This window comes from Cariama cristata, unplaced genomic scaffold, assembly GCF_000690535.1.
Source record: "Cariama cristata isolate BGI_N322 unplaced genomic scaffold, ASM69053v1 scaffold21633, whole genome shotgun sequence".
In the NCBI taxonomy this organism is placed as follows: domain Eukaryota; kingdom Metazoa; phylum Chordata; class Aves; order Cariamiformes; family Cariamidae; genus Cariama; species Cariama cristata.
In genome coordinates this window covers 1-21976 of record NW_009609210.1, presented here as the reverse complement: position 1 = coordinate 21976, position 21976 = coordinate 1, and the positions used below count along the sequence as shown (strand labels likewise).

The following is a 21976-nucleotide window of genomic DNA, read 5'->3' as shown; positions in this document are numbered from 1 at the left end:
CAAAACTGCTGCAGCATCGGCCAGGCAGGGCTCCCGGCGGCAGCAGTGCCCAGCCCTCGGACAGCACGTTTTGTGGTCGCCGTGTCAAACAACGCCGTGGCCACACCGATTCCTCATCCCCGCGCTGGTTCCTCCCTCCTGCTCCAGGTTTGCTTCCTACTCCTCAGCTACTCGGTCCAACACGGGATCCAGCCTCGTTTCTGGCGGGGTGATTTTGTGTAAAACTTTGCTTTTGCACCTCCGGTTCCTCTTTGCTCCCCATTCCCAGAGCTCCCCGTCTGCCTCCGGGCTCAGCCTCAGACCCCCGCCCTTCCCACCCCATCCCTCCCCATGGAGCTCCTGGTCCCGGTCCTTCACCCGGCTGCTCCCCCCGCCACCCTCCTGCTGCCGAGCCCCTGCGCTCCAGCCCCTTAGAGCCCAGCACCCAGCAGCTGCCCTACGCTGCAGCACACCCCACCCGGAACTTTTTTCCAGATTTTACCAGCTGGATTTTGCCCTTCTTTACTTTCTTTTTATAAAGTTTCTCTAAAGATAGGTCTCACGGTGTTATTACTTTACGGCTCACCACATGATGTTTTTGCTTTTTGGCCAAATATTGTGAGGTCTTTGTTCATGAATTTTATTTTTTTGTTGGGAGGGGCGGCAGAAAACAAACTCCCTTCTATCAAAAAAAAGTGACTTTTTAGGAACACATGGATAACTATGTTCAATCACACCTAGCTTGCCATGCTTTTCAAAAAATGCAGCAAACCAGCTTCCAAGCCTGACAGCGTGCTTACCCATCCGCTGCCTTGCATGGCACTCAAGGCATTTTCACCATCTTCCTCGCGCCCCAGGGGAGTGGGAAGGCCAGGGGGTGACCAGCCCCACGGCATCGCTGTCCACGATTCACTAGAGCTCACACCTGCAATACACCAGTTTCAAAAACAAACCGAAGCAGCCCATTAAACTCTTACACTGGTTTTGTTGCAGTTAAATATCTATGGCAGAAACCTGTTCCTAGTGCAATTATTTTCCTTGGAGCCAACTGTTCGATGTCCTGCTGTAATAAAACATGCGCCATGGCTCTGGGTGAGCAGAGCTGTGCCTATGTCACGGCAAGGAAGGGTTTGGAAGTTTACAGGCTTTTTTCAGCATTTGTGCTGATTCTCCCCAACCTCAGCTAGGAGCCAGGGTGAGATGTTTAAGACCCCTGCGTGCATTTACAGCAAGTAGACAAGAAACGACTCGTCGGCTGCTGGAGAAGGGAAGCAGACAGCTGGCAGGAAACGCAGCCCGGTATCGAGAGGCAGCTTCGAACGCAGGACAGCTCAGCCCCGAGAGCTCGCCCCGGCACCTCGAGCAGAGGAGGCTTGTAGGCAACTTCAAGTCGCTTGTGTGCCGCTGTGTCAGGAGCATGAGCACCATCTCAGCTCCATCCTGCTCCCCTTGGGAGTTTGCTCCTTATGTCAGTTACCTCCTCAGACACCCTCCTGCCTTCCAAAGCCAGCGCCAGGTCCTCTGTGTCCCCTCTCTCCCTTCAGCTCCCACACACTGTACTTGCGGGGCTTTGCCATTTGCTTTTGCAGGCGCAGCTGTGCCCAGCACCTGAGGGGTGACTGAGCCCCCTTGTCCCCGCTTCAGCATCTCCCCGTGCCCGGCCGGAGGCTCTCCCCGGGCGCCGGGCACTCAGCCGTCCAGGCACCAGCAGCCTGTCTTCAGGGGTCCGAAGCTTGCTGGAAGGCAGCCAGGCTTAGGCTCCTGAGGCACTTGGGAGGCTTTGAAAACTTCGCTCCATTAGGCTGATCACAGCTGGAAAAACCTGAAAAGGCAACTGTCAATAAATGCAGCACATCAGGATAAATTAACTTTCTGCGTATAACAAAGTGTTTTCATAAGGTTTTTCTACAAGAGCCACAGAAAGTTCAGCACTGGGGTAGAGTGAAAAACAGCAAGATGACAAACATCTCGAGACAAACGGGATGGACACACTGGCTGTTTTTATACGTATTCTGTAAACAGGGAAATTAATTCTGCCTGACATCTGGCAGACAACATTCTTCTCTCAGTTAGACACTAGGCAAAGAAGATGACCCATTAATGGAAATGTTCATAGATGAGCTTTAATGGGACACTACAATACAGTAATTAAGAGAATGAAATACTGATTTTCTTTTTAAATTTAACTTTGTCACAATTAAATGAGTGTGTACTAACTAGTTTCATAAAAAAAATCTGAAAAACGGTATTTCCTTTTTGTTCACCATCCTGTTATTTAGAAACAGAGGCTGGCAGGACTGCTGAGAACACGGATTTCTGTAGGCCAACGCTGTCAAAGCTCCCACGGTCCGGGTCCCAGGAACAATACTATGAGTAAGTCAAATCATGATTATGATTGCAGTTGGTGAAAGTTTTAAACAGAAACAGGGAGCTTTCTCATTTTTTTGAGCAATTAGGGGATTCTCTTTATGCCTAGAGATGAGTGTAACAAAACACACTGTCTTACAGATGGTCTGAGAGGGGACATCAGGTCTGGTGAGTTTTATTTTCTGTATCTGAAAATCGCAGAATCCTAGAATGGTTTGGGTTGGAAGGGACCTTAAAGACCACGTTATTCCAACCCCCCTGCCACAGGCAGGGACACCTTCTACCAGATCACATTGCTCAAAGCCTCATCCAACCTGGCCTTGAACACTTTCAGGGATGGTGTAAAAATATTTATCTTCACCTTGGCATGACAAAATACATCAGGAAGAAACATACAGACACATAGAGGGAAAAAAAAAAAAGGGGAGGGGGGAAGTTATTTCTGAAAAAAATTAGATGGGTGAAGTTAATTGCCCACTGGGATCGACCCACATGTGCGATACCATGACACCGCAGACGCTCCCCAGGGAACGTGCCCATCACATCCCCGTGTCCCAATCACTCGCTTCATGGTATCCTGAGGGACTCCATCCGCCCTGCTGACCAGAGCTCCTCAGACCTCCCTGTGACTGGCGACTGCTCCCAGGGGAAAGGCAGGGACACCTTTTAGCAGCAGGATGACTTCAGCCCCAACACGGGACATAACCCTTGAAGATCTTCAAAACAAAAGCTACCTGCAGCTGCCGGTTTGCAGGTGGAGCAGGGTTGCTCCCCTGCCCGGCGGGGCTGTTCTCCAGCAGGCCAGGGGCTGACCCGACCCGCGGGGGACGAGCCGACATGGTCCTGCTGCCTCCAGCGAGGGCCAGGCAATTCCACCACCCTGACCATACTCCCTGGCCTCACAAAAACCACCCTGCTCCCAGGAGAAGCCTTAACCCTTCTCCTTCTGGCACCTAGCAGTAAGCAGATGGGCAACTCAGGCTTTGAAGAAGAGACTGGATTTTATTGGACTTTCATTATTCAGAGACTACCTCTGCTTTGGAGTGGGAGAGGTCGCACATGCTTCCTATCCTAATTCCAAAATCCAGAGTGATGCGAGAATAAAAATGCTGGTCCTAAAATTGTACATAGTGGTTCAAATAGGAGTAATTTGATAATTTCCTCAGGCACACAAAGCAGCAACTCAAAAATAAAGATGCTAATGAATGTATTTAGTCTTGGCCATTACATTTCATAAATATTTACTGTTCAGTATTCAGAGTTCAAATTCACAAGAAGCAGTTAACAATCAAAATAAGAAAGATAAAAGAAGTAATTTGTTCCATTGTACCAATACAAAATATGGTCATTTCCTAAGCACCATGTCATGGCTCTTCCATCACTAAGTATGGGCTAGCGTTTCCCACAGTGTAAACCTATAGCACCAGCCATGGAAGCAAAGGTTCGTGGATTTACTCTACTGGAGAGCTGGCACATGGCCACAGTCTGTGGCTGGGCTGTTTAGTAGTACACTCATTTAGCTTCAGAATAGGATAGTTAAGACCATTAAATATTGAAATAAGCAGGACCACAGCACTCTGGCATAGCATAAGGAAAAGTCCACTGAGAGTTTACATCATACTTGAGAAAATAAAACTCAACCCACTCTGAAAAAATGCAAAGCCGATCATTTTTCTTTAGGGCAATCAAATAACTGGTTCAAATCTCCACAAAGAACACACACAGACTTAAATGGGGCTATCTGTAAAGTGTGGTATTACCCTAACTCCGTAAAGGGTATCAAAGACAGTCTGTGCTTATCTGAATTTTAAATGAAAAGTTTAAAATAAAACTGTCCTCGTGCGCTGTGTGGAACAAAAGGAGGAGATGCGTACAAGACACTCTTTGTCAGGAACTTTACTTGCACTTCATCAGTTCCCCTCCAGGTTTCTTCTTCTTCTATTCAGAAGCAATACAAGAGAAATACTTTCTGAAAGAACTCAAATATATGCAAAACTTGTATTGAGGCACGTCTTCACAGCTGTAAATAATCATGCTGTCAGGAGTATAATAACTAAATATTTCCAATACAGCAATCACAACTGAAGTAATGAGTGACTCAGTCGGGGAACAGTAACCCTACCCAGCTTCTACAGTTGAGCTTCATTTCTGTAGAATGAAGCCGCTGCCCCACAGAATTAAGCTGTGCAATAAACAGCTCACAGGGTGTGCTTGCACCTCCCTCGACAAGATAAAAGGCAAGCGTTTGACTAGGCAAGGGTGCTTTCACAGCAACAAAGGCTATTTTTGTTTTGTTGCTCTATGTTTCCTTAGCAAATTCTCAGTCTCTACAGATTATAGCACCAATTCACAGGAAGACCTTGCTTCCAAGCTTACACTTGCTCCTCTGTGATTTTCAAGATCAATATTCCCTTAAGCAGTACGATTCCTTAATTTTTTGTAAAAGATTTGCAGTCTGTGGTCTTCTTCCAGCTGTGCATATTAAACGCTTTTTCCTCAATAAAATGGTACCAGTAAAGTTCAGACAACAGCCATGGAATTCCGATGGCAAAGAAGATATTGCAGTTCCAAGGAAACTCCACGCAAATACATTTTCTCCTGCAAAAGCAGAGAAAATAGCTTTCAGAAGAAGTTTATTAGGAGGTGATCAATAGCCATTTGCTCTTGTTCTGAAGCTAATTTAGGAGTTGACCAAATTCTCCCTCCACAGATAACCCCTGAAGACAGTACTTTTCGGTAAAAGTCCTTAGATAGAACCAACATCTTATTTTACTAGGACTATCGCACTCATGATATATTAGCAGAGAGGAGAGGATGGAATACAGGACACACAAGTCATCTTCATCAACGTACTATTCAGAAACTCTGGAGTAGCGCTGAGCCTAACACTGCACCAGATCATAATTTTTCTTGAAAATTCCTCAAAAGTTGCATGCTATTTATAATGGACAAAAAACCCCACATATATTTGTAGAACTACAAGGAGCACAATGTGCAATAGGTATCACAAACTCTCAACAATTTTTCTTATCTGTAGATGGATGCTGCACTTACAGCTGCTCATTAACAGCATGATCACCCACACTGCTCCTGAAGAAGTGTCTCCATTATTTTAATACCCTGGGAAAAAAAGCACAAATAAATGTCAGTTTTACACACAACTTAAGTATTTCATACATTAGAAAGGGCACCCCACAACATACCAGTAAAGCCTTAAAAAAAAAAAAAAGGCATTCTGTGGTCCTGCACTAACTCAGTGCAGTTTTCCCCACTGCCCAGGAGGCAGAAGCCGTGCTACGGCACAGGCGGCTCAAGGGGAACCTGGAGAGAACAGAGGACCCTTAGCAGTTTGCAAGATCTTCCAAGTCAAGGCTGGACGAAGCCAGGGCACTTGATCAGGTCACACATTTTATTCCAGTTCTGCCACAGCTTTGCTTGCACCAGGCCACTTCTCATCCCTGCACCTTGGTATATACCTCTTTAAAATGGAAATACCATCACTCCTGTTCTTCACAAGCAATTGGATGCGTGAGGATGAAAGCTCCCCATCAAAGCCCCTGTGATTATTTCTATAATGAAGGAAAGTCATATTGAAATGAAGTAAAAAATGCCATCAGAGGACCATGAGGGTGAATATTTCTTCTCTGGGACTGACCTGTGAAGGAAGAAGGAACCACCAAAGAATGAACTATTAATTAAAGCGATATGTAGGTTGAATCTAGGGCTTTTTTTTGTCTGGGGTGGTTCACTGCAGACAAGCCTGAAGCGTTCACTCACCAGCAACAGCTGCACAGGTGCAAACCACTGACCTCCCTACCACAGGGCACCCATCTGAAAAACAGGGGGAAGCTTTTGGCCAAGTGCTCTTCCCACATCAGGGCTACGGACTGCCCCACAGCCAGATGCTTCGCTATTTTGAAATTAAGTTCAAGGTCCAGCACAAAGTGAGAGAGAAGCAGCTCCCTATTTGGTGAAGAGGAAAGACCACTCACTTTAGATAAGAAAGTCCACAACATCTCTCTCTCTCCCACTTTTTGGCTCTGTCTCTGTACTGAAATTGTAGTAATTTTCCAACCCTACCTCTAATGTTTGGTCAGATCTTGTGGACTGAAGCAAACTTGGAGCTTAACTGTAACCTGTGCAGAGCTAAGGCTTACCCTAGTATGCTCTGTGTTTGTCAAGATAAAAGAAAAAGGACTTCTCAGTTTGCGTCACTGTGAGAGGAGGTAAAAAAAGACAATTAACAAATAGGTCAAGAGAATTTCTTTCCACATCTCTGCAAAAAAAAAAAAAAAATGGACAAGATATTTTGTATCTACGAAAAACAGTTCATCTTCTATGCCTATCCTTTGCAGAAGGCAATAAGCTAACTACCTTAGTATATCAGTCTAAATTGGACATGCCACTGTTTACAGAATGAAGCACTAATTGACACAAGTGAAGACTCAGAGGTTTGCCTAGGGAATTTAAAAATGTTACTTATTGAATCAATTATGTTCACAGTGTGACAAGTGCTTTTTCTTTTATTTCTCCTCATAGCACAGCAGACTTTTAGGCAAAATGGTGTGGAGAAAGAAAAGGGGAATGAGAAGGGACTCCACGAAATGAATAAAATATGAAAGGGCAGGTACAAGTCATTAGTCAGTATCTTTTCAGCAAGGAACAACTAAATCAAAGCCTAATCAATACATTCCTTTCAACTAAAGTTCAAACACTTAAATCGCAGCCCCTGGAGATCAGGCTTAAAGGAGCTAAATTTACACTGCTTAGAGTGCAACAATGCACTCAAAATGCAGAACAAACATTGCCTACCCATTTAAACTCTGCACCTCTGTAACTGCAGCTTAAAAGCTTCTCTGACAGACAAGCTGTAGAAGTTTTATTTTTCAAAGGTGGAGGTACTCTGCTACTGTAAGAAGCCATCCTGCCCTAAGTGTCTACATACAGCCCTTACTGGTGTAATAGCCCAAAGCACTCCAAGGGACGAGAGCCCACCAGATTCCCAGTTCAGGAACGGCTACGGGCGACTCCTCCAGCGAGTGCCACTCTGCCAGCGCAGCCAGTGCACTGAAACCACAGTGGGCACGCTGACCCTGCCATGGGGTGAGCGGACAACGAGGGAGACGCAAAACGGCAGTCCAAGGAGTTTCCAGCACCACAGACTTGTTGAGCAGCCTACGTTTGTATCTGGAATATCTGCCAGGAGCCAGACTAGACTCCCAGCTGATAGGGACAGAGAGAATACTATCACGTCTGTAACACACTCCACATCTTTACCAAACACTGTACGTTTTAAATAAGAGGTTAAGTGATGTACAGGAAAAGTATAAATGGCTTGTTTGAATGCAATGAAGGCAATGCACCTCATTTCCATTGCCAGTACCAAAGCAGCGTAACACTTTAACAGACTAGCAGAAAATGTTATGCTGTCTCTGAAAAGAGCACCTAATACCTTTCATTCTTTTTGTAACCACAACAAAAACATTTTTCAGTTAAATATTTGTTATTTGCGCTCAGCTCCATCATTAAACACTGCATGATGGCCTTTAATATCCATCTCTTTATATATTCAAGTCAAGCAAAAAGGAATCTAAAGAAGTAACCAAGAAGTGAAAATGCCAGAAATGTTGCAACATTGAAGAGGTAACAAATAAAACATCTCCCAACATAACTCAAGTTTCTTGCTACAAATGCTCCTTTATTGTGTGGCCTTAAAAATCATTCATAACTTTGTCACCTGTACTGCTTCACACTGGCATTATAACTGATATTATATCAACTAATCGGGCTACTTCTTAAACAAATTTTAAAAACTCACACATGCAAAGGCTGACTTTAGGGACGAGCACTACCCCTCTTGGGCTGGAAACTTCTCCAGACTTTGCTTGCAGACTACGGAGCATCCTTTCCCCTCTCCGAAGGAAGTCAGGCTCCCACCAACAGACTCAGAATGGGCTGTACTGGTAGCTGGGATTTACCAGCACATCTGCTCAGACTTTTGAATTATTCAGGAGGAAAGTTTTATTGGCAATAATGTGGGCACACATCATTCATTAACCCCTTTTCTGAACAGGTAAGAAAAAAAATAATCATAAACGCTGTAATTTCCATCCAAATACACTATGATTTCTACAAACAAAAGCAGGGCAGGAGAACTTTTTTCCCAACTCTGAACAAAAATATAGGAGATAAATAAGAGAAGCGTGACAGATATGAGGATCCATAAAATGTCACTGTCGTTCTGTTAGGCATTAAAAAAAACTCCACCCACAGAATAGGCTCATATCTCAGTTACAAAAAAAATTATTAAAAAGATCAGCGCCTTCGGTGTCCATGAATAGTTTCATGAATAGTAACTTTTCTCTCTCTTGCTATAAAATAAAGATATTTAATATTGACTGTGTGAATACATGAGCTTTATTGTAGTCATTCACAACATTTAATATTCATACAGTATTTTCTCCTGCTCTTCATGTAGCTTGTCCCCTACTTGGTTTCCTCTGCCCCCTCCCACCGCTGCCTCCCACTGTTTTCTCACTCCCTTATCTCATCTGAGCCTCTCCAAGCAGGTGGATGGAGAAGTGCACTGCTGTCAGGATCAAGGAGATAAAGTAGGAATCATTGTTTGGCTTGCAAAGTAACATCCTTACCTATTCCAACCAATTACACCAGGTGCAAGAAAAGCAATGCCTTTTTGGTCAGGCCATTAGGAAGGACGCAGATCAGGTATTGGAAGATAAGAAGTAAATGGAAGCCTGGAGAACATTTATCACACGTTGTCATTCACCCAACATATATTTTAAAACTTTAATAAATGGCAATACAAAGATGATATTTACATTGGGGTAAAATGTGCCTCAAAACTACTCTATGGCCAAGCCCCAATAGGACCCTATCTAACAGCTTAGAAGAAAGGCAATGCATAGATACAGTTGCTGCCTTGGGAGAGGGATGTTTTGGAGGCAGGGGGACAAAACAGGCAAGACTGTACATTTATACCAGATCTGGTGCCCTTCTACTTTTCTTTTTCACAGATCTGCAGACATAGCCAAAACTGCTAAAGGACTTCTAATGCCACACTGTAGAGATACTGTGAGTTAGTTTGTTTTATCCACTAGCTCTGCGCTGTCATAAGCCAGCAAGACACATTTCATTGCTCACGGCCATTGCTTACACTAGCATAGCTGTCTACTTTTTTTTCTTTTAGAGCCACAACAAAAAGATCTTATAGTTATCAAGAAAAAGTACATGAATAAATGGCCGTGCCGTTTGAAATACATTTCCATCCACAGCTCCGGAGGCACAGATTCCAAAATCAACTCTGAAGCATGAACAAGAGGTTGGGGCTGCTGGCCCCTGTGCCAGCGGAGAGGATAGCGTCTGAAGGGACTGCAGGTGCTGCCCTGGCTCCATGCTCCAGCACCCAATGACTTTAGTAGGAGAAAAGACAGGACACTGCTACGGCCACTTAAAACCAAAACCAAACCAAACCAAACCAAACAAAATCCAAAACAAAACAAAAAACCCTTCAAAAGTATTAGCCACTTGGATCCCACAAATGACTAAAGAATTACATAAGGCGTGATCTGAACTGTGGACATCTAAGTTCATCTGAAAAACAAATTTCTCCATTAGATAACTAAAAAATGATAAATAATGGTAAATATAGGTTCATTATAGTCTTGCAATACATAAGATTTATGAGCCCAGCCATGAAAATGCTATGTTTTCAGGCACATACATATGTTTTCTTTCATCTGAAACAAGATAAAAACTGGAGGTGGGTAAAAAACCACTAAAAAAAAAAAAAAAAAAAAACAAACAAAAAAAAAAACCACAAACAAAAAAAAAAAAAACCACAAACAAAAAAAACCCCACACTCCTCTTACTTTCTCATTAAAAATGTTTAATTAAATATTTCAAGCAGGTGTAAATTTTAAACAGTCTGCACAGCACAACCTGAACCCCCGAATCTCTTCAAGGCACAAACTTCCAGAAAACAAGACATCCACAAAACTTCATTTCCCAATGAACGCTTCAGAAGACATTGCTGTTAAACCTAGTTTATCAATATGACATGACTCCCTGAAATGAAAGGCCTTTGAATGCTAACTCCCTTGGGATGCTCTGTTGGATAGCTTTTATCCTCTTTCATAATTCTTACTGAAAGACAGAACTATTGAAGTATACAGAACTGCTACAGGGAGATTGACTGTGGCTATTGTAAATACATCAAGCTGCCAAAAAAAAAAAACCCACACTAACATTACTGGAGAAAAATGCATGACATGATATAAATTCATGTTGACTACTTTTGACTATTTCAGTGTAAAGGTGCTATAGAACCACAAATTATTATTACAATATTAGCTGGTACAATGAGGCACTAGGAAGAAGAACTGTTTAAACGCCTGAGGGAAATCAGGAATAAGAATGAATTACAGAGACTGATACAGTCATACATCCTGTGTTTTAAGATGTATTTGAAATGAAACCATTACCATAATAAAACTAAAATCATTTTTGTTCTGCTTATTCTCTGTAGGCAAAAGAAAAGGTCAAATACTTTTTCAACAATTAAAAGATGTAAAGAATCTAGACTTAAAACATCAATTTAATTTTGAGCCCAGATGATCTGGTGATTTGAAAAAATTTAGAATATAATTCAGGGAAGAAATTCAAGCAATAGATTACTTACCTTCTTCACACCTTGTTTTAAAAATGATTGAGCAAAAGCTTCCAACACACAGTTGAGCAAACCTGCTCCCGTAACTGATATTATGCCTTTTTGCGTGAAGTCTGTCCTAAGAAACAGCAACATAACACCCTTTTATTTTTCTGTCTACTCAGTAAATATTAAGAGTAAATTCTATGTTAGAAAGTTAGTGTTTGATACCCAAGTAAGGGATTCATCTCTTACATTCACACGTTTTGTATGACAATCTCAAAGGCAAACATAACAAGATACAGGACCATCAGTGTAAGGAGAAATCTGTAACGACCACCTCCTGCAGTCAGTGCTGCTGAAGGTCCGGCCAGACTCTGCTTTGGGAAAGACATGCGCTTACTGGAGAAGCCCGAAGAGCAGCAACCCAGAGAGAGGTCTGGAGGGGACACGACAGCCTTCTCCAGAATCCTGGAAAGCCAACTGCAAACGCAGCGAAATAGGCTTGTACAATTTTATCGAGTCCTCAGGACATCATCCCACCCAAGGCAGAGAGGACTCCCCACTCCTATCCCCACAGCACGCACGCGAACCCGGCACCACACCCGCGGCGGGCCATGACCATTTATTATGTCTGTCAATGCCATTCAGTAAGAAGACAAACGCGCACAGTTCAAGTGAAGGAGCTGGAGAATGTGAGAAGTTCCCCCAACCACAGGATGGATGTCAGCAATGAAAATCCACCACTGAACTCAGCTCTCTGGCTGGAATTTATTTATTCATTTCACAGTTTCACCATTATAGGGGACCAAAAAGGGAGGCTCAAGGAGAATATTGATCTCTGATTGATTTCTGTGGCACACAGCTGGCAATGCCGCATCATTACAACACAGTCACAGGGAGAAGTCTATTAATGAGATCCAACTACTAAATTATTGACTAGTTAAGTATGGCAAATTTGGTCTAATTGTTTTCATGATGGGAGTTTAATTAAAGTGTCTTTAGTATAAAAAGTCTAGCAATATTCTCATTCAGATAATGTCAGGGAGAGTTTCCAAAGCCTGCATAGCTTTCAAAACAAAATTAAAAGTTACATCCAATGCAAGGCTCTTCAAAAGAGGAAGCCTTTATACGGGAGATCTTTTTAATTCCCACCTCCAGCTGACAAGCACTGCTCACACATCATGTGCACCTCTCCATGTTGGGGATACATCTTCTCACCCCGTGCCTACCACACCGCGAGTGATCGCAGCTCCCTCAGGCTGTATGGAATGAGGGAAAGTGCTGTGTAATACAGGGAATCTGATGGTAACTGAGGGATACAAAATGAAAAAGCAAAGAAATGCTCCTGGTGGGGAGGGGGAAAGCAGTCAAACCAAAACACAGACGTACAGCAAATGACACCAGAGACAAAATTCAAGCTACACAGGGATTCTCCACTGTGGAAAGACAGGTATAACCTAATTTCCTTCTGACACATGGAAATTTGCCAGGACACAACTTCAACATAAATCCAGGCAATTACAGGGGAGTTTTGCCACTGACTTTCCCCTTCAGTTTGGCACTGTGCACAGACAACTCTTCCCAGAGCCCTCCCTGTCAACATGGATGCCACCCAGCTCAGCTAGGTGGAAAGCAAGCTCATACCTAGTGTATGTAACTCATGCTTTTAGGGGAAGCACAAGTGAATCACTCTAGAAATTGTCCCTAACACAAACACACACGCATGCAAGTGGAGGGGAGCAGCTGACAAGATTCAGACTGGTTTGATATACCAACAGTGAAAGCTGCAAGCCCCAAAGCCCTCCAGGGCTGCATGCCATGGCAGTGCCGGCAAATGCCGGGGCAGTGCCGGTGAACACAGGGGCAGTGCCGGGAAGCCACCTCAAACCCTCTGCAGGCAGATGCTGCTCAGGTCTGGACCCACCCGGCCCACGGCGCTGCCTGCAGCCAGGCCTTGCCCACAGGGACTAACTGGCTTGCTTTGGACTCCAGACTTCAAGATGAGATGCTTGTCTGTAACAGCAATTAAATCATGGAAACAAAATAAAAAGTCTCATGAAGGAGTTCAGCCAAGAGGATAACACAGGTGCTTTCTGGCCTCTGAATATACAGATATGCTTCATCATGCCTTTTTCAATGGTTTATAATTTATTTATGGTAATGTTTGTTTGCTACTAGAACTTTTCAGACATTTATATGCTCTGCTTGGAAGCACCCACAATAATTCACTTTGCAAGAATATGCAGCAGTTGGCATCACTGCGTTCACCTTTATTTAGGACAAAACAATCACCTGACGTTAAGAGGAAGAACTATGCTGTGGTTAAATTGACTTTGGGACTAAGCAAGCATCACTTCAACTGCCCCAGTTCCATTAGGGACATCAGGAAGGTCACAGTCTTCCTTCCCTGACTTGCAGATCTCTAGCTGAAAATAATAAAGTATGTAACTGCCAATCTCAAACTGGGTAAACTAATCCACATCCTATGGATGAGGTTCTGTTAAATGTCTAAGCCACCAGTCCCTCCAGGGATTGGATTTGTGGTTTGATTTTCTACAGCGTATTGGTCTACAAAATAGCTGGGCTGAAGTCGGCACAGAGAGTTTCAACTTCATCTCACAGGGGCAGAAATATTCTGGATTCCCATCGGCGTCATCCCACCATGCGTGCCTAGGACCAGGCTGCAGCTCTCCAAAGCAGCAGCTCTGTCACTGACCCCACTGGCAAGAGATCTCCTTGCAGAGGCACAGAGCAGGGCTGCCTGTGCAGCAGCTGTCATGCAGCCTGGGGAACGCCCGCAGAGCGGCCTGCGGCCACCACCCTGACATGCCCCCAGATACCGGTTCCCTGCTGGGTCAGGAGCGGTCAGTGCCCGGCACGGAGACCACCACATACCTGGGAGGTGCAGGGAGAGGTGAAGGCTGTCGACCTGCTCAGGCGGCTGATGGAGATGCAAGCAAGCAAAGCAGCGCTCTGCTTTCATTGATCAGCATCCTTAACAACAAAATGTTAAAGCTGATTAAACAAACAAACAGCCTGCCACAGTGCCTGACTGAGGTGCAGAATTTTCTCACTCTCTTCACGCTTTTAGTGCCCTGAAAAGTTTCAGGGGGTTCCTATTGAAATCTGCCCAGCAGTGTTTAGTAGGGGAGAAAGACAAGTTTCTGTGTGTACTCCAGTTACCATCGGTCTCGTAATGCTGTTCTCTCTTTAGGGGCATAACGTACGATTTTCCCACTAATCAGGATCACTTCAGTGTCCTCATTGTATGTTTTCTTATTTCTCTCCAGTGCTATGCTGCTAATGTTACGCCCCTTGCATAATTTCTTCACCTATCCAAACGTAAATGTCACCATACATATACTACATGCAGCTGAAATTTCACACCTGTTTTGCCAGCCAGCATTTGTTAGATCCGATTACCTCCGTAAGACCCCTGAAGTGGTGACACTTCCTGCACAGGAACACCCAGGTATCCTTGAACCCACCTGGCCAGGGCAGCACAGTTGAGGTCCGTGGGCTCCTGCAGCTATGTATTGCAGCTACATATTGCAGCTGCTGACCTGCCTTGGCACCCATGGTACCTCCAGAGGCACTGCTGCCCCGGCAGGCATCGAAAACCTGCAGAAGTGAAACTCCTGAGGCTGCAATCACACTCTGGCAGCCCAGCTATGCCTCTGCCTTCCCGACTGCCACAGCATGCTTTAAGGTAAGAGTGAGAGGTGGTGACACTGAGCTTGGACAATTGCCCTGCAGGAGGAGAAGCAGCACGCCAAGGACAGCGTCTTCCCTAAACTGGAACTGAGAAGCCTTGAAAACAGTGTGAGCGAGTGACCAGCTGCAGCAGTTAAGAGTTTCTACACCAACAGGACCTACATCTACAGTTGCGATGCAACTCTGATGCAGAGAAAGCTTCAGTAAGCACAGAGGGTCCCATCAAACTTTTGAAACAAAACAGTTTAAAAAGGCAGAGGAACATGTCCTCAAACAGCAGTGTTCCAGCATAGGGCTTTCAAAAATGCCTGAGTCACAAGGAATTTAATTTCATCTCAAGTTGGCGGGTTTTGGGGTTTTTTTGTTAAACATCCTTAGAGCTTTCCGAAGTCACACGGACCTTGCTGGACAACCCTGCTATGCTTCCCAGGGAACATCACAAGGCAAAAGCAATGACCAATTACAAGAGACACCAGAATAAAGTAAGAATTAATGGGGTTGACATCAGCTGGAAATAAATCTTTTTTTAAAGACAGTCACATGTATCACATACCTGCTCATTGCAATGCTATGGGAATTAGAAATTCCACTCTGATCCTGCCGTAAATGTGCATAAAGACATTTCTAGGCTCCACTCTGCACAAACACAAGCGTGTGTTCTCCTAGGCAAAGTCCCACAGAAGCTTACATCTCTGGGGCACAGCGGGCCAAACATCAGACAAAGAAAATTGTTTGGGAACAAGTACACTCCATGCCAATGGTTGGCAAGCAGGAGGGAGCTGATAATTTTTAAACTGCTGTCCAAGCATGTGTTGGTAGACACGAGAGCACAACGAACACTCTCACTATGCCTGCTGTGCAGGAACAGCAGGGCAGCCTTCTATGACTGCAGAGCAGCACACAGAAAATTAATTTCCTGCAATTATTTGTGCTCTGGCCGGAGAACCTAACCTTGTGTCTGAACAAGTCAGAGGAAAGCTACAGGGTATCTACAGCTGCTGCTTCAAACGCATTCAAGGCATACCAAAGAAATTATTATTCAGACTCCTCTCATTCCAAGCATTCAAAAGGCAACAGAAAACCCATTTTCAGGGCTATGGGCCCTGAGCCGGCACAGGGGCACTGCTACACCCAGAGCACTCACCAGTTCGGATTCTCCAAGCTCTCTCTGAAGACAGACTCCTCGCTCAGAGATGCATACTGTGTCCACGTAAGACAGTGAGTTTTCATAGCCATATTTCTTTTCTGCATATTAAGCCAAGATTCCTCTTCCAAGTAGATGTTGGGCACTTTTAAGAGACTGACCTGGGAAACAGAAGAATCACTGCTCAGCATTACTAGCCTCAGAGGATAAGACTGAGGATTCAGGAGTAGGGCACATCAGCTGTGATTAGCAAAAACAAGAACACTCAACTTCCTCAACAGCTACAAAAGGCCATGCAAACATTCCAAGATTTAGGGAAGTTGCTCAGTCCCCAGCCGGACTTCCAAGACCACTGCAGGCCACCTTACCTGCATCACCTCACGCTTCCTGTCTTGCTGCTGACGGCTAATTTATGACACGATGGATAAGAGAAGCCACTTCCAGTTACATGCAAGGCAGCCAAACGCACCAGCTAAACCACGAGGGCAGGAGAAAGGCTTGCATCTCTGCAGGCTCCTGCTGCTGATGCCCTGCTCCAGATCATTTCTCCCAGGAGGCCTACTCCTCCGAAAGCCCACTTGTCAACCTGAGTGACCTTGATCTAGCAAGCACGGACCAAAGAAGGGACGAAAATCTCACCATTGGTTTATTTACATTCTGCCTGTATAGGGCAATGATATGTTCTCCTTGGCAGGTGAGGCTTGGAAGAGACAAATACATGTTTAGAGGCAAAAACATATAAGAGTCGTCAGCACCAGGAAAAGAGTACATGCATACTTTTAAGCATGCAGGCTGTGAAATAGTACAATTATTTAATCATGCATGAATGTAAATGTACTTTTCTGTATACAGACTATCTGCTGCAAGATACTCTGCAAAACAACAAATAATAAATTAAGGCTAATTCTCCTCCCATAACAAACTGCGAAGAAAGGACTGTCACCAGAAGAGACACAGGAGACATACACTAAAGGATTGCACAACCCAGGTCCTTATGTTTTCTACAGCCTCATCTTATCTTCTTTACAGGGACTCTACGATGCCATAGTTAACTTACAACATGCTACAGGCACATAAAGTATTATTTTAATTCCCTCTGAATTCACTTACAGAATAGTTTCGTGAGAGATTACAACCCAATGTGTTCAGGAGTCATGGATCAGACATCCAAAATACCCAAGCTCAGGTTAGAAATAATCACCTAGTGTTTATTACTAGCTGCTGTCTTCTTCCTGAGATCCACAAGACTGGGTTTTTATAAAAATACCACCTACCACACCAAAATCATGAGTGTTGACAGCAATAAGATTATTATATTGGGGTGGGGGAAATGGCTGTACTTTCACTGTGGCCCAGGTAATATTTTAAAACAGCTTTACTTTTTCCAGATACAAAAGTTAAAAGCCCATCACTGCGTGTAACTCAACCACCACCACCAGCTACATCTTAGTGTGCTCAAGGCTACAATTTTGTCCGTTCAAGTTAAATATAAAATCATTTCCTAGCGAAATTTTTTCTCTTCTTTTAAAAGTAACTTTTCTAATTTAAAAAAAAAAACATTAGGAAATGTGACCTTTTTTAACTATGATTCTATGAAGATAAACCACAGTGAAGCATTAAGGTTTTACAACTTGACTGAATTTCTCCAAGTAGTTACCTTTCTTAAAATTTCAGGAATTACATTCTGGCACATTGCAATTCTCCTCCGGTAAATAATCCCCGTAGACAAATCTGATGATAAAAGAAAATCAGAAGGGAAGAGTTACAGCAGCAAATATTACCTTTTTTTAACAAAAACAAAGTAGTTGGAAGACTTCACAGCACAGCAAATGTGCAAGCAGAAATGGTGGCAAATTAACAGAGCATTGGGGGGACAGGTTTCATCTGGTTCGGTGGGGGTTTTTTGGGTTTTTTGTTTTGTTTTGATTTGGTTTTTTTTTAATGTGTAACCCAGTATTTCTGCTGCTTTGCAGACAGAGGGCTGTAAGTCAGACTGCTACAGGCATTTTTGCACTCTGCCTCAGGAGGAGGGTATTTGCATCCAATACTGCGATCCAGACCCCCCTTATCCAGCATGTGGTAGAAACATTTTACTGGCATTGATACTGGTGCTGCTGGGTAGCAAAGCACTGCAGGCTGCGTCCATGCCAGGCTGCGTGGGACCATGCAGGACTCCTTCCCACAGCCCCGGCAGAGTCCGGCAGGACCCACTGGAGAACCCTGCTCCCAGTGGCATCAGGTGGACGATGACTGGGGTGAGATTAAAGCTCGGGAAACTGAGCTACCAGACCAACACAGAGACTTAAGCTTTAGTTTATTTCTATCCTCACCCCAATCTATATTCTCAGGCTCATTCTCTGGGCAAACACACTGTGTACGAGATTACAGAACAGTCCTGTCTCATCACACATTTATTTTTGTATTGAGTTGGACCCAGTGACAAGGACAAAACTATCTATTAGGAAACAAATTACAGCTATTTAGTATCTCCAAAAAACGGCTGGCTTTTAGAATCACTTTGCCTTTTAATATTTAATGACCCAGATCAAGAACAGAATGCTACTGAATGAGAAGCCAACTGGCAGACAGCCCAGGTTAAAGACTTCTCTGGGATAAAAGAGTACCTTCTCAAACAGTCGCATTTGGTGGGATCTGTGAAATGAAATCTTCATGGGGTTTGGTTTTCAGAACTCTAACAAACACATCACATTAATACTATGAAGCATCTCCATGCAACATAGAGCAGAAAAGCATTCTCTGGAAAGAGTAGTTTACTGCATTTGAAAAAAACGGTGACACAGCACTAATGCTCAGCTTTCTTGAATCTCCGGGCAACCTCACTAACAACTTGCTTAGAAAGACAGCATAAACTGGAATTAACAGCCACCATTAAACTTGAGCTGCAATATAGAAGACATGTCTAAAGGTATGATTAAGAATTTAGGGACTAAAACTTTAGGGATTAAAGCATTTGGGACCAAAAATTTAAAGTCTGTAAGTTCTTATTTCATCCAAAATGAGTATTTGATCACAGTTCCTATATTAGGAAGAAAGGTGGTTATTTCCATGCAAAGTCCTATGGTACTTGTTTCGCACGTGCTGGCATAACTGTTTAATACATCCCCCACACAGGCATGTTACTTTAAGTGCCTAATTGCCAGCATTTCCTGCAACCTCAGGAGAACAAAAATCCACACGGTGTCAGCAGACCTGATCTTACAACTGCGCTCTGACACGAGCAGATTTATTTTCCTGTCAATACGACTGGGAAATGGTAGCATCTGATTTTTGTATTTCAGGAATTCTGACTGATAAAGTGAGAGACTGAGGATCTGTGATCGCTCTCTGACTGTCAGCATCCTACAAGGCCACCGCGCAAGTCTCTGATCCCTGGAACTACCTCCTTATCTGGGAAGTGAAACAGCAAGCGATCCCCGCGAAGGCAGGGATCACGAAAGGCAAGCAGTGCAATGCCTGTGGAGCGCCTGAGGCTCGACCCACACAGCTCACCGTGCTTCCTTCCAGGGGCCTTACAGCTGATCTGTAGAGCACGGCAGATGGAAATTATCACAGAAACACCAAGGAACCATACAACAAAAGAACATACTACAGAGAAACCAGGCATAATGTGTCTAGCGGCCTCGAAATAAGCTGAAAATTCAAATACTTAAAGTAGTTAAAACACAGGCTTTGGGGAGGGGGCAGTAATATTTCCTTGGTCTCTCTTACACAATGTCCAGCACACAGGAATCCCAGGCATGTCTGCAGTGCCTAGCTTCTATTGAAATACAACTATTTCATAATTAATTTTAAAGGTTATCAAAAAATTTAATTAGTTGTGTAAGAAAAGTCAGGCAGCTTACCTGTCTTCTCTTCCACTGTTTCTACAGCCATGACATGTTTCTCCATGGGACTGGGATACTGGGATAAAAATGCATAGGGTAAAGATTACCACTTCTCACATGGGTAAAAGAAAATTGCTATCTGTCACTTGTCAAGTCAGAAGCAGTTTCATAGCTTCTCTCAACAGGTACAAGCAACCTGATATTAACAATCTGCAGTCTCTATTCAAGTTAGCAGAAAGGAAGAATTTAGTAAGATTAGCTTAGTAAGTAAGATTAGAAAACAAACAGAAAATCCATAATACTGCTACGAGAAAAATCACTTGAAGGGGAGATGCTAACTTTTGCTGCAGCATACAGACACGTCCTACACACCCTCCATACCACAGAAACAAAGACGCGAGCTGTTGACCCGCACCACATTTTTCAAATGAGGACTAAGCAGAGCTTTCAGCAGCATGGCAGCTCCATGGGCCAAAGCCCCCCACACTGCACTCTGCACAGAACAACAGCGTCCTGAGTTTCTGGAGCAAGCTCGCTCCTTGTCACTGCCACTAAGCACGTTCAGCCACGCAATGTATTTTCTCAAGCAAAAAGCTGGAAAGGTACAGTGCAGCATCACCTGAATGCAGACTCTGGTACGTAACATTTCACTGTCCTGCAAAAGCTGCCAGAAGACTGTGACGGCGGGACGTCACTTCAGATTGCAGCGTGGGCACCCAAGAGGGCACGCTCTTCTGCTCAGGGGCCGGTGTGCAGCAAGGACCAGGGATTGCTACTGCCTGTTCCTGCTCAAGGTAACCTCATTGTCCTTAGGCTGCACAGACGAGTCGTTTCAAGCCTGGAAGAGGGGGATTCTCATTCCAAGACCCCCACCAAAAAGGAATTATGGCAAAATTATATAGGATGTTGCCCTACAGGCAACCTATACAAGAAATGTACACACACAAGCAGGATTCTTCTAAGGATGAATAGTCTATTTTGGAACTTACAAAACTCCTCTGGCTAGAAATGAGACACAGAAGGCTACAAGGACCTTACTCTCCATGGCAAAAAGTCATAGACATTTGCCTGAATAATGAACTCTAAAAGCGCAAGGTAATTTATTGAACTCAAATAACACTCAAAAGTTACTGTAACCTCCATGCTAATACAAAAGTCAGACTGAAGAAATACTGACCACTGGATTGACATTAAACAAAACATGAAGCTTTAGGAATGGTGGGGAAATTGCATTTTAAGTCTAGCTCAGTTTATGTAATGCAATCATGATGTGTAATAATAGGTGCTCAAAAATTCTGACGTAAAAGAAATCTTGGGTTCTACGCTAAAAAGGTCGACAACTCCAGATCGGGCTGTTCTACAATCCAGCTCTACTATTTTTTCTCACTGCAGAATACAAGCTGATTTAAAAAGCGCAAGGTTTTCAAGTCCTATTCTATACAGAAATTGGAGGCTTCTCCACAACGTGCTGCTTTGAAATGGCAGCAGTGGCATAATTACATTATCGATGTAACTTACACTCTGTAAGGCCCAATCGTGTGAAACAAAGAGCTATTTACATAAATCTTTCACTAAATAGCAGGCTCTATTACCCCAGTATTTAAGCAGAAATAGACTCAATTTCCTACACAGCACAGTAAAAGAAATAACGTTACAAGTCTACAAGCAGATGTAATGGCGAGGAGAGTCTAACAGCCACAAAAACTAGTGTTTCCAGCCAGCCACAGCTTCCCTGCAAGGTTTCCATTCCCGGGGGAGGCCAAAGCTAACAGCAGCAGAGAACAAAGAGATCTCAGCCTGACTGGTATTTCAGCCCCGCACCAACTCAACCCCTGAACCTTCCTCCCCAGCACCCGAGGCACGGGAGTCCCACCCCTGTCTGAAGGGCTCCCACTAGCCCAGGGGCTCCAGCCCTGCCCCGCGGTCTCCTTGCCCAGGAGCACGAACACAAACTGCCCTGCGTCATCTCTCCTGCTCAGCAAGGGCACGGGACAGGCCCTGCCACCCCTTCCAGCAGTCACGGGTGACACTGGCTCCAACATCCTCACCCCCAACTCCTTGTGCTGGGCCACGGGACAGAGCAAGGACTTCCACAATTTGGAATTGCCTGAAAAGAGTCAGCTACTTCTGTGAACCCGCAGTCATGCCCAAACATCACAGCTCCCACCACGCACCGTTCCTGAGAACACAACTGCCACCACGCCGCAAAGGGCACCCCCGCGCCCGGAGAGAGGGACTCGGGGTGCTGAGACCGGGATG

General features: G+C 44.2%; 1 protein-coding gene across 1 annotated transcript; it reads right to left on the bottom strand.

Moving 5' to 3' along the window:
* Positions 1-5421: 5421 nt before the first annotated feature.
* Positions 5422-19802, bottom strand: PRELID2 (PRELI domain containing 2). The gene is made up of 5 exons (XM_009697472.1): positions 19736-19802; positions 17530-17603; positions 15873-16033; positions 11045-11150; positions 5422-5466 (listed from the first exon to the last, which is right to left on the bottom strand). Exons 1-5 carry the CDS (start codon positions 19779-19781, stop codon positions 5422-5424), a joined length of 432 nt encoding a protein of 143 aa, XP_009695774.1. The 5' UTR covers positions 19782-19802.
* Between the last annotated feature and the right edge of the window lie 2174 nt (positions 19803-21976).